Source organism: Cricetulus griseus, chromosome 2 (genome assembly GCF_003668045.3).
Source record: "Cricetulus griseus strain 17A/GY chromosome 2, alternate assembly CriGri-PICRH-1.0, whole genome shotgun sequence".
Lineage (NCBI taxonomy): Eukaryota > Metazoa > Chordata > Mammalia > Rodentia > Cricetidae > Cricetulus > Cricetulus griseus.
The window spans coordinates 126211232-126224456 of NC_048595.1; the positions used below are offsets into that span (position 1 = coordinate 126211232).

Here is a 13225-nt window from a genome sequence, read left to right on the forward strand (position 1 = left end):
CTCAGAGAAAAAACAAAACCCATGGATGCTGCCCTGGAAAAACTGAAATTCTCTATGGACAAAGTTCAAAAAGTACTGTAATAATTAGGTAAAGAAGTTATGCACCTATGTACTGGCTAAATAATTCCACCTCAAGTGCGTGGTTATTAAAATGTGTGCAGTGTATAATCATTGGTAGCTAGTACATAGACTTTAATTACATGAACATCATTCTTGATATATTTACTGTGATGATATGTAATATGAGTCTTCTCTAGGTAACAATGCTGTGTATTGTTGGAATTTCACCCAAAGTAAATTGTATTAAGAACTGGACAGGTAGGGTTTACTGGGATTAAGTTTGGCTCTCAAAGTAAAATAATTCTGTACACAAAAGAAACGACCTTCGTATTACAACGTCAATTCCCAACATCTTCAGTCATTTAGCTCTTCTTGGAAGTGGTTATGGCACCACACCAATTCAACAAGATTCAACTTGCAAATCTGGAGAATTCCAGGATATCAAATGTCATTTATGAAAAAGTCTTAAGTATTCAGTTTAAAAATACACCTTTGAGAACTTCTTTCCATACTCAAGGACAAAATCAACAATAAACCAAATTCAGAAATGTGGTTGCCTAGTAAAAAGGGAATCTCCATCCAAACAGTGCTAACCTTTTTTACTAAAAGTGCAGGCCTGTTACTCTAGCTACTTGGAAGGCTAGAACAGATTTTAAAGTTCAAAGCCTGCTTGGGCCACTTAGGAAGACACTGTGTCAAAATCAAAGTGTAGTATGCATGTGTATATGAAATAGTGTAGTACTAACCAAAAAAGCAAAAGGAGGGCTAGAGGTGCGGCTCAGGGACAGAGCACCTGCCTAGCATACTCAAGGGCCTAGGTTTAATACCCAGTACCGCAATACATGCAAAACTGGACTTAAATAATTAAAATGCTACTTATTGGCCCTTAAGTTGAATGCAAAACCTACTACCCATAGAAGGCATACAGTGAATGCTACGGTTATTAAAAACCCACACAGTCCTCTCAGGAAGCAGACGTAAAGCTTTAATTCACTGTGGGCATTCTCTAACCATAGACAGCATTCAAACCAAGTGTCATACCACCATTCCTTTTAAATAGTTCAGGGCATAGTCCATGGAACATGAAGCATTTACTAAAAATAAATACAGAAATTAAATACAGGTAAGCAAATTTAAATAAAACAAAATTGAAAGACTAAAATCCATGAAAATTTACACAAACTGACTTTACTTCTAGGTACCATGTCACAATGACAAATAACAAGAGAATCACAACTGTTTTTAAATAACAGCATCTGAAGATTTTTGAATACCCAGTTATTTTCATTTACACATTGCATTTTTATTTCTATACAAGTAGGTTGGCTTCCAGATTGTAGGCAAAACTTCTTGGGTAATAAGGCCTGATGTCTTTTCATAAGCACAGAAAACAGTATTTATATTCACTGTATTATATGAGACATTTGTCAGCATGTAACATAGACCTCACAAGTGGTGGTATTAAAAAGCAATTCCAAACAGTACTAAAAATGGGGTTTCACAGACCCAGGAAGACAAACATGGTATGCATTCACTCATAAGTGGATATCAAATGTAAAGCAAAGAATAACCAGGCTACAATCCACAACCCCAGAGAAGCTACGTTAAAAAAAGGGACCCTAAGAGGGACATACATGGAGGGACCCAGGAAAGGAAAATAGTTATGATCTCCTGGTTAAACTGGGAGTAGGGTAGAAGGGAGGGAATGGGAACATGAGCGATCAGGATCAAGTTGGGGGAACTACAGAGTGGGAGAGCAATTAAAGCAGTATCTTGATAGAGGAAGCCATTATGGGGTCAGGGAGAAACCTAATGCTAGAGAAATCCTCAGGAATCTACAAGGATGACTCCAGCTAAGGCTCCTAGCAATAATGAAGAGGATGTCTGAATGGGCCTTCTCCTTTAATTGGATTATTAACTACCTTGTCATCATAGAACATACACTAACTGATGGAAGCAGATGCAGTAACCCACAGCCAAGTACTGGGCTGAGCTCCTGGAGTTCACTTGGAGAGAGGGAGGACTGATCCTATTAACACTGGAATCAAGAGCATGATAGGGAAAACCAGAGTCAGCTAACCCAAGATAGTGGAGGTCATGGACTATGGACTGACAGCTGGGGAACCGACATGGGGCAGAACTAGATCCTTTGAATATGAGTTATGTGACTTGTTCTGTTGGGGAGGTCCCAGGCAGTGGCACCAGGACTTAGCCCAGGGGCATACCAGGGGTATGAACAGGCTTTTGGGAGCTCATTCCCTATGGTGGGATACCTTGCTTATCCTTGTTACAGGGGGGAGGGGTTTGGTCCTGCCTCAACTTGGTATGCCAGACTTTGTTGACTTCCCAAGGAAGGCCCTATCCCCTATGAGGACTAAATGGGGGTGGGGAGAGAGGGAGGCAGGGGAAACTGGGATTAGTATGTAAAATAAAAATATATATATAAAATAAAAAATAGGGTTTCATACTGTAGTGTACATTTTTCATCCTATCATGTCTCTAAAAACATTTAGAGTATGTAATGGTGTTTCCCCCTCCAAAATAAAAAGTGGTATTTAAAGAAATTGATTTTAAAAAACAAAACCAAACAGTACTTCAGAAAACAAATCCTAAGATGTTCTAAGCTGTAATCTTCTTACTTTCATTTGGACCTAATTTTGCAGCCAGTACTGCTATATATTGATTTGAGAATTGCAATCCTGAGTCCTTGACCATGTACTTCAGATCCTACAGCATTCTCAAAGGACTCCTACATTCCAAACTAATTACACAACAGAAACTAATCATGTTTTGTATAAAAAAATCTACATGAATTTTAAACAAAGTTATAGCTATTTTTAATAGTAAGTGATGAAAATATATGCACAGCTGTACATAGATCACCATATTAAATGCAAGAACAAAAGTTTCATTTGATGCATATCAAATAAATTCCTAAAAAGCCTACTTGAATATATTTATTTTCATTTACTTTGATACAGTATTAGGAAGGATGGCATATAATTATGGAGACTGCTGCAAATATTTGATGCTAAGTGTTCTGTATCAGGCATGCAGAGATTACTATTTAAAAGTTTCTCATATATATATATATATATATATCTTAACACATACATTACAAGCTACAGTGTATTTAAAGCATTTAATAATTTTAATCCAAATTATTTTAATTGACCTAAGTGGGGACAAACAAAAAATTTCCTCAGACTGTCATAATATTAAAATCTTATTACTTGAGTTGATATTTAAACTTACCACATTATTCTTAAAATTCCAAAATTCATGAAAACTCCTATCACAAATAAAGATGTATGACTTCTCAGCAGTGGTTTGTTTATCCACCATACACACAGCTTGTCAAGACTTTGGGGACTACAGAACAGTGACATGCTGGTAGCTATAGTTGACAAGAATTAAACAAAGCAGTCTCTTTTCATTCTGGGTATCTTTATTTCAAACTAAATAAATCTTTTCATGAATACAAACTGAAAAAACACATTTTCCCTTTACTTAACATTCACTAGAAGGATAAATAAAACTAAGAACCTTTATTGTTTTTTAAGTGTAGCAAAACAAAACTTCTCAGTTACACTGAGGAAATCATGGGTGAGGAAGGAAGGGCAGTGTAGAATCCTATCTGGGAAGAATATTTTATGATACAATCACAAAAACTTAAAACCAGGTATCTTGGTTCATGGTCATTTATGGCTTAAAGTACTGGACCTGAAAAAACTTCAGGCTAAAATAAATGTTTGTGAATAATATATGGACTATGTTTTTTAAATAATGTAGTAAATATTCTCATGTATGGTAGAATCCTTATGGTGAAAGGTGTATGCAGATGGGATTATTATTTTTTTTGCCTTTACTAATACTCCCAGAAAGACCCTTGCTTTTGACCTATTCAACATCTTATCTGCCAGTCTTCACATTCGTAGGTATGTCACTGTCACAAGACACCTGCAATAAGGAATCAATCTGCCTCAAGTGCAGGTACCATGAGGACCAACAGGACAGAACAGACACAAATGATACTATCTGTTGCAGTTGATCTGGAATACTCAAGTAGCTAGAGCATCAGATACGAAGTGTTTAGGATGACCCACTGGAATATTTACTGGATTAGTTTCTTTCAAAAGTCAATCTGCCCTTCGAATTGGATAACTGCCAGGATAACATCACTTACTGTTCCTGGTTTTGATATGCTCCTACAACATGAGAATTGAACTGAACTACAATGATTGTAATGTCATCTCTATACATGCGAGCAAGTTCTTCGGGAAGACTAAGCATTTTAGAGAGACGCTCATGATCAACAGCTCCAAACTCATTGTTGCCTACAGCATGGCGAATGAGATGGGTTGCTGCATTCTGATCCTCAAAGACTGATGACATCTTCGCTCTTCTTTCCGTTAAAAGGCCATGCATCTGTCCCAGAGTCACCTTGTATCCACCAACAGCTATTGGCTGCTGTTGATGCATACCAGTTAAGTACTCACCCACAATCCTAACCACATCCTGTCTATGCATGGTCTCCCACAATCCATCGGTTGCCAACACTAAGAATTTATCCTGTGGCCTTAATCGGTGATAAGTTACCTCTGGCTCAGCAGTGAGATAAGGAGGTGTATGATAGTTGGGAGGGATAAACTTGGTATATTCATTGTCATTCAATTGGTCTGGGCCAGACTCTATCACTCTCTTTTGAAGGTCAATGCTCCATTTGAACTTTACATCTCCAAAAGCCCTAAAAGGCATCAGCAAGCCAAGCAGCCGATCCTGCTTCACCACACTCTTGGCCTCATTCTTTGGGTGTTCCAGTTTCAGACGTTCTAGTTCTCTTTCATTCTGAGCATTGTGGTCATTAGAAAGCGTAACTGCTGACCAAGACCCATCTTCTTCTTGCACACCAAGCATGGCTCTACTATCACCAGTGTTAGCCACGTGGAGGTCAACACCATCTACATGGGCCACACAGGCAGTAGCCCCAGAAAATGCCACCCGAAGCACCAGGTAATTGAGAAAAGAATTAGGATCACCAACTTGAGCCTCCAATGAAATGTCATTATCAAGTCTCTTGAAAGCATTAATTAGAGCCTCCTTAACATCAATATCAGCTGATTCTCCAGTATTGAGGTCTATAAGCTCTTGCCAGTAAGTCCTCAAGCTGTTGAAATATAATTTAGATGCCTCCTTACTGAAGTAATCATTGGGGTGCTTATGCCACTGAAGGATAGGTAGCAGGGCCCGACCACTTTCTACTGCATTTTCAATCTCTAGCAAAGTCTCATGGGGCAACAAGGAAACAGCGATGTAATAGAAGAGTCTTTCACTGACTGCCTGGGAACAAGCACAGCCTGCATGACCATCAAAAACCCCCAAGAGCATCCCTCTGGTTTGCAAGCAGGTTGCTGCACTTCTTCGGTCCTCAATGGGTGCATTTGCAGGCAGCTGATTGCTGTCAAATCCAAGAATGGAACTGACATTTTTGCCATCAAATTCTGGTACTTTGAAACTGTATTCATTAGCTTTAAGGATGCTGTTGACTTGTGGAGGTGTGAGGTAAAATTTCTGAGGTGTAGAGGCATATCTCCTTCCTTGAGTATACTGCCACCAGTTCTCCCTTGGCCTACAAAAGGTAGCATATGCTGGATGGGGTGTGTATCTCAGGCGATTCTGAGGAATGTATGTTGGTGAACAGCAGAGATGCTTGTGATGGCAGTAACATGCAGTGCCATAGATTCTGCTCAGTTCACAGTTACGGATGAGAGGGAAAAACAGTTGAGTTGGTGCTGGCATGGCATCAGAGAACAGTGGTAGGCTGGATGTTCTGACTGGGATTCCTAGAGAGCAATTAAGACAGATACACACACATAAAAGTTACAATCTGGATGATCTGACAAGCTTTGCTCTATAGAAAATACTCACGGAATTTACATATGCTAGGTATATTGGTATGCCAGGTTAATTTCTACAGGGTGTTTTATGGTAATTGCAATTCTCAACCATTCATGAAGCCAGGACTGAACTATACTTGAATTTCTCTTTTCTCTTTCCTTTGTCTGTGTGCAGTATAAACTGCTCTGCATACACATATATCTGGCTGGAGAAAGCTGAGAAGGAAGTTATGTAACATTGTGCTGCAGCAGTCTACCTGCCCAATCACCCTTCTCTCCCTATGCTTTTTTAAAAGGGGCCTTAGATCTCTCATTTGCAGTTACTTCTACCATTTATGAAGATCTGTTCCTTGACCTGTGGTCAATTTGTTGGCATTTGACTACACATGGCTATTACTAAAAGTGTTAACATATCCTTAACAAATGAATATTTATACATTATTGGTAAATAATATACATATACCTCTATATTAATATAATGTTCATTTTAACATATATAAAACATTTGACATAATAAAATTAAAACGGAAATTCAGTGGCTGGTCTTGTCAAGCTTCCTTATGTATGCCATCGTACCAGCCGATAGAGCTAAAGAGGTCTGCTCTTCACCAACTGATCCTGGAAAAGGCAGTTCACCTCTCTGAGACTCTCCCCACTACATTTTAAGTGAATACAAGGAAGCAGGTAATCTAAAGTCTCTTTAGGATTCATGCTTTTATGTTTAATGTATTGAGGCTTTGAAACCAAATGCAGGCTTTAATGATTCATTGCCAAATTTTGCTATGTTATTTGAGATTTAAAAATTTCAAGTATTCTTAGCTATAAATATGGTTTTGGTAACATAAAGTGATCAAATTTCAGGATTTAATTAGTTCACTAGCACTGTTCCTTGTTTAGTGGTCATAAAAGTAAGCTATATAAATATTATTTTATCTACTAGAGATCCCTATTTACTCCTTAGAGAATGTTTTCTCTTTTCAGTTAAAAACAGGTATCTACTTGTCACAGGAAAGCAACAAAGAACCATAAATTAAGCCCAAGGTTTGGATTATAACAGTATAGCTTTATGAGTATCCTGAAGACATTATTTTATAATAGGCATTTATCTGGAAAACTTAGGTGAACATATATCACTATTTCAAATAATGTATAGAAAAAATCTCCAATAACATATTTTCTCTGAATTCCTAAGATACTGTCTCAAGTATTCACTTAAATTACAAGAAACAGACTTTAGAACTGCTTTAAATAAATAAAAATTAAAAATAAAGCAAATCTTATTATCAACTGTTTTTTCCCAAAACTGAATCTACTAAGAAAAAATTTTAAGGATCACAGTGTTAAGTAATTTTCATGTACCTTTTGGTGGGTACTAAGGAAGTAAAAAGTGAAAATGAGGGAAGAGAGAAAACAAAACATTGAAAATTCAGACTTGTGTCTAGACGCTTTTGTAGAGAGCACCAAACACACCAGCTGATAGAACAACCCTCCAGTAAGTAGTGAAGTATTGACTACCAAGTAGAGACTTGTTTCTAAAAAAGGAAAAAGTACACAATAGAGAGGACTAGAATTTCTGGAGTTAGATTCCATTAAGTCAGCCTTCTGAAATGAGGAAAAGAAATCACTAACAACAAGAATTTACCAGGACTAACCACCTAAATAACAACTGTTCAAAATGAACACCTGAAAGTCATCCAAAGGTTAAGGGTACAGGACTGAGCCAGGATGTGTGCAGTGTGGCCACACCACAGTGGCTTGTAGATATAAACCATACCTCTTATTCATGCATGTATGCAAAAAGCTATTTTATGCTGCAACTACTACCATTAAAAATGAAAATAAGGTTCAATTTTAATGAAAGTAAATTTTTTTTGGAATCTGTTGGATTGTACTACTTTAAAACTTAAGGGGGAGGCAAAGGCATAACAGTTTAGGAAACATCTGCTAGAGATGTAATGTGTCTAGGAACCCTTTCCTTTCCTTAGGTTCCTGTGTTTTGATAGTTTTTCTGCTTTTAAAGTCAATCAGAAATGGATGGACTCTGGTGGCAAATATTCATGCAGCAGGTGCTCTGAATATTTAAATTCAAGCACTTTACATTTTTTCACAGAAGTGTTTGACATTAAAAGTCAAAGTAGCAGAGAGTATGTGATTTATTTTCAACTGTATCTTTTCAGTTATTCACTGCTTAGCACACGGACTGCAGTCCAATTCTTCAGCTCCTAACATGCTTTCAAAAGGCAAATTCTTAGGGAAGTTGAATTCATGAAAATCTGCCCTGTAATTTATAAGTATTCTATCAGGTCAGTACTAATTACATAGTATTTTCATCAAACCAGAATCGGTACAAGTCAATACCCTATTAAATGCTTTGAAAAACCATCGGTGTGATGAAAAAGTCTTAATATCCTTCTAAGCTGCCTGCGATTCAACAGAAAATCTCTGTAGAATCCTGATAAACTTGCTAAATTAGCAAAACAGAAGCTTCCTCATCAGCCAATAAAAAATCAAGGTATAGTTGTTGGTAAACTAGAATAATCTCACATTCTTGCTTTTCTTTTTAAGTTCATACACCATCATGGCCCAGACTTGGCAACACTGTATGCAGCATCTCAGTCCTAGGCTGATTTGGCTGATACTGGCAATGACTAATAAAAAGATGCGCTGTAACCAGAAACAGAAAGAGCTCCCCCGTCCATTCTTTCTGATGTGCTCGGCAAAGCCTGTGCCAAGAAATTATTTCACTTCATCAACAAACCCACTGGCCAAATCAATTAAAAATTGCTATTGATGCACCTACTCTGGAACTCCGGAGCTTCTCGGCCTTTCAAAGCTCCTGATGCACATGAAAATAAATACTACACTGGTCATTACATGTATCAGAACCTCCGTTTATGTAATCTAATTGCATTAAACACCCTCCTGCATAACGACTTGTGATTTTTCAGCATTTTCTGGAAATTCCTAGCCATTTCACATCTCAGTATCTACAATAATGAAGAAACCCCTATCCTTTAAGGCACAGGCACCAAACCAGCACTTGTTTGATCAGTTTCGTTTGTCCCTACCCCGAAAATCGCACTTACTAAGATATCAAAGAAATTCTTGTGGTCCAGAGTGCCTTTGTCACCCTTTCCTATGGCACCCCTTAATTCCATGAGAACCCCTGGAGCCATTCATTCATACACAAAATCAGTCACCATCCTTCCTGGGTACCCAACACAGGTAGTTACGTGAATACCTACCAATTCGTCTGGGCCCGGGACACACACACATTCTCCTGTCATCACAACACGGAGCCGACAACATCCACAAACCGCGCGGACAGCAGCAGCGACAGCAGCAGCGGCCCATTGAAAGCAAGGCAGAGATGCTCATTAGAGGAGGCGTTGGCGGGGAGGCGGGAGCGGAGGAGGGGCGATGTCTCGCAGCAGCCCAGTGAATGGGCTGGGAGGGAGGAGAGAATGGAGGGGGGAGAAAGGGGAGGGGAGAAGAAGAAACCAAACAAACCCACCCTGCCGACCAGGCGGCATCACAGCCCCAGGCGGGGGACTGCAGGAGCCCGGACAGGCGCGGCACGGCCGCTCCATGAAGCCGGCGCGCTGAGCCCAAGGGCGCGCAGCATCTTCAGGCCCGCCCGGCCCCACGCGCCGCCCGCTTCCGCAGACCTCGAGGCACAGCCCGCCGCGGGCAGCGGGCGTGACCACGCGGGGCCGAGCGTGTCAGCGGCCACCCGAGGCAGACACGCCCCGGCCACAGCGGACGTCCCACGCGCTGACAGCCGGGTACCGCCCGGGGCCCGCGGCAGCTCGTACCGTCCGAGGCCCCGCGCGCACCCGGTCGGCCCTCCACCCGCGGTCGCTGCCCACGCGCGCCCGCCGCTTCACCGCCCTGACTTCCCCTCCCGACTCGGCAGCGGTGGACGAGGATACGAACCGGGTACAGAAGAGCACCCGCTGCTGTCTGCCTCAGGTGGCGACCGCACCCCTCCGAGCGCTTCCTTCCCTCAGCACCGCGCAGCTCCCGGGCGCCTCAGCTCGGCCCAGGCCGGCCCACTCCGCGCCTCTGCCTCGCCCGGTCGCCACCCGGCCCCGCCCCCGCGTCCGCTCCTGCGCTTTCCGCCTTCCGATTGGCCGCGCGATGGCGATTGGGCGGGACCCGGCGAGCTAAATCCCGGAGGGAGGGGCGGGGGCGGAAGAGGGCGCGCTCCCGGACAGTTGTGTGACGTCACGGGGGTCAGACCAGCCCTTTCATTTGGCATGGCCTGCCCATTGGTTCCACGCGTGCGCGCGCCCACGTGGCCACGCCCCATTGCTGGCGAAGGTGGGCCTGCCTGTGCAAACCGCCTCGAGATGGATAGCTTTGGTTGGGTTGGCTTGGGGTTTAACCTGGGCGGGCTCCAGCATCTCCGCACGCGTCGCCTCGGGAGCAGGTTGCTCGCCCGCGGGCGGGCTTCCGCGAATGCCTGGCGCCTCTGCGGGGCCCTCGTGGTGCGCTAGACTGGCCTGAGTGCCAGGCCTCTGCTGCACCCGACTGCTCGGGCTAGACCGCCGGAGCGACCCACCCCAATGGGAAACTCGGCTCCCCGCCTGCTGGTGAGGCGTGGTGGAGAATCTCAGACGTGTATTGCTTCATTCATTAGGGGTATTAAGGCTGATGGTGTTTTCCATTATTTTACTCGATGCGCTTGAAGTCCCAGGGCTTAGGCCAAAAGGAAGTTTGATGAAAGAATTCTTACCTTGGTAGAGGAGGTGTGTGCTCATGTTCTCTGAAGGACTTTGAAGTCAGCGTTCCTTCCTTCCTTGGCCCTGACTCGTTCCAGGGTTGTGAATAAACAAATGCAGCCAGTGAAAGTGGGAAGAACACTGGAGTTGGAGTCAGAAGAACCGTTCAAGTCATCCCCAGTGATAAAACCCATCTCCCCTTCATGAGACTCAGTTTGCGCTTCTGTTCGGTGAGGTTAGGTTTAGGACTGCATTACCACTGTGTGTGCTAAAGAAGACACTAAGTGTTCTGTCTTTACCACCATCCACAAAAGTCCCTTTATGGGATGATGGCTTCTTATCTGCCTACACACAGATGCCATCTTCCTGGTATAAAAGTTTCTTGGGAGCTGCCAGGTGAACAGCTAGCTGTACTTCCGCTCGATGTTTAGGAGTTGACTTTGATTTATTTCACACATCTTACTAACATAAGTTAACAGAGTGATGTGGACTAGACATAAGAACTGCCAAGTGTACTGTGTTTTATTAATCTGAATCAGTGAAGTTTTATGCAATGAAAGAAAAGCTTTATATAAGCAAACTTGTAATTCAGAATTCCTGAATCTTTCAAGCTTTCTCTTTGCCCATCCCCAGAGGAAGTTTGGGAAAGAATAGGACAGGAAGGCAAAACTGTCTTCAAGGATAAATTTAAGGGAGAATCCCTTATTCTGCATCTTATAACTATGCATTAATGGATGTGAATCTAATTAAAATCAGAAGTATTATGGGAAGGAACATGCACTGTTGAAAAAATGAATACAGGCCCTAATCTACCACCCAAAATAGGACTCATATTACAACTTGTATCAACCAAACAACTGTTACTGAATTACATAAAAGGCAACCCCAAACAATAATTTCGGCCCTTCAGTATTCTCACGTAGCCTACTATCCATCTTGAGTATATCTTTTTCTAATCTGTATTATTGCTTCACTTTGAATAAAATTATCTTGTTATTTTTCAAGTCTGTGTGAGCCTTTATTTCCAGCTCTTTGGTTAATCAACCAAGAGTCTGGAAACACCTGACTGCTGCCATCAATAAGAATTATAAATAATGAGATTCCAGATTTTATACCTCCATTGAAAATGACCTTGAATGTTGTTGCATTAGTCAAATTTTTCTCATAACACAATACTGTCAGTGTCAGATAAAATTCCCTTTTCAAACTGATTTTCATATCTGCGTGGGAAATTCTGACTTGTCTTACTATATCCAACATTCCAGTTTTCTACCAGAATGGTATTGATTTCTTCATCTTATTCTTTAGGGTTCTGAATGACATGGCTATATTTGAAAATAATGCTGATTCTCAAAAATAAAAGTTATTTGCCACCACTAAATATAGTCAAAAGTATTTGTCATCAAGATTGAATGCCAAGATATTTCTGGGATTGGAATAAAGCCTCTGTAGAGTGATGACTTTGAAATAATCTCAGAGGTGTCAGTTCTATCCTCCAGTTACATGATTGAGTGACATGCATATTGTAACATAGCAGTCTACAGAGGTTCCAACTCTTGTGTACTACCTCAGGCTCTGCCTTGATTCTTCTCAGGCCTGCTCTTCCTGTTTTTCTGGATGGAGGCCACCCAAACAGGTTTACTTCAGTAGTGCTATTTGTTATTATGTGACCAGGGCCAGGACAAAATCCTTGGATTTTTCACTGTGACTTGACTGAGGCACCAGAATACCTGTTGGCATTTCAACATTAAAAGGTATTGAAAAGCAACACTAACACAACCTTGGATTGTAGAGAAAGAACAGGCAAAGAGAAAGCAGGGTCTTTGAAAAAATAACTAGTACAAAGAAAGCAGTTACAAACAAAATGTCTATTCTACACAAATGCCTTTGAGATACCAACACAGAGATAAGTGTATAGTAACATTTAAGTTGTTCTGTTGGCACACAGCACATAATCCAGTAGTTTCAGGTTCCAGCCAGAAAGCTTAAAATAGACATGCATAGCGGTGTGAGATGCTGACAGCCTGATGGTTGCTGACTTGCCTTTGCTAAAATCAATTAGAAAGAAGAAAGGCTGGTTCTCCACACTTCTCCTGATTCTCTACACGTGTTCTAGGAAGTCAGCAAGTAATTAGTAACTAAACAATCAATACTTGCTTTCTTACTCAGTGTTAAATCGATTGTTGAAATTAATGGTACTTGGAGTCTATCTTAGTCACTATTCTGTTGCTCTGAAGAGACACCATGACTAAGGCAGCTTATATAAAAGAAAGTTTCAGAGGAGCATCTAGCACACCGGCAGGCATGGTGCTGGATAAGAAACTGAGAGCTACATCCTGATGCCCAGGCAGGATTTTTGAAACCTCAAAGCTCTCCCTCAGCAACACACCTCCTCCAATGAGACATGCCTGTTCTAACAAGAACATATCTCCTATTCCTTCCAAGCAATTTACTAATAAATAAATATATGAGTCGTGAGCCATTCCCATTCAAACCAACACATTCCACTCCCTGGCCCTTATAGACTCATAGTAATATCATAAT

General features: G+C 41.4%; 1 protein-coding gene across 4 annotated transcripts; it reads right to left on the bottom strand.

The window, feature by feature from the left end:
* Positions 1-1024: 1024 nt before the first annotated feature.
* Positions 1025-10047, bottom strand: Pdp1 (pyruvate dehyrogenase phosphatase catalytic subunit 1). 4 transcript variants are annotated; one of them, XM_027403527.2, is made up of 3 exons: positions 9894-10034; positions 9203-9237; positions 1025-5903 (listed from the first exon to the last, which is right to left on the bottom strand). In XM_027403527.2, the coding sequence occupies exons 2-3, from the start codon at positions 9231-9233 to the stop codon at positions 4243-4245; spliced, it is 1692 nt and encodes a 563-aa protein (XP_027259328.1). In that variant the 5' UTR covers positions 9234-9237; positions 9894-10034; the 3' UTR covers positions 1025-4242. The 4 variants fall into 4 exon arrangements, with proteins under 4 accessions (XP_027259328.1, XP_027259329.1, XP_027259330.1 ...); XM_027403528.2 differs by lacking the exon at positions 9203-9237 and having other exon boundaries at positions 9894-10047; XM_027403529.2 differs by lacking the exons at positions 9203-9237; positions 9894-10034 and adding an exon at positions 9472-9562.
* Positions 10048-13225: the final 3178 nt, after the last annotated feature.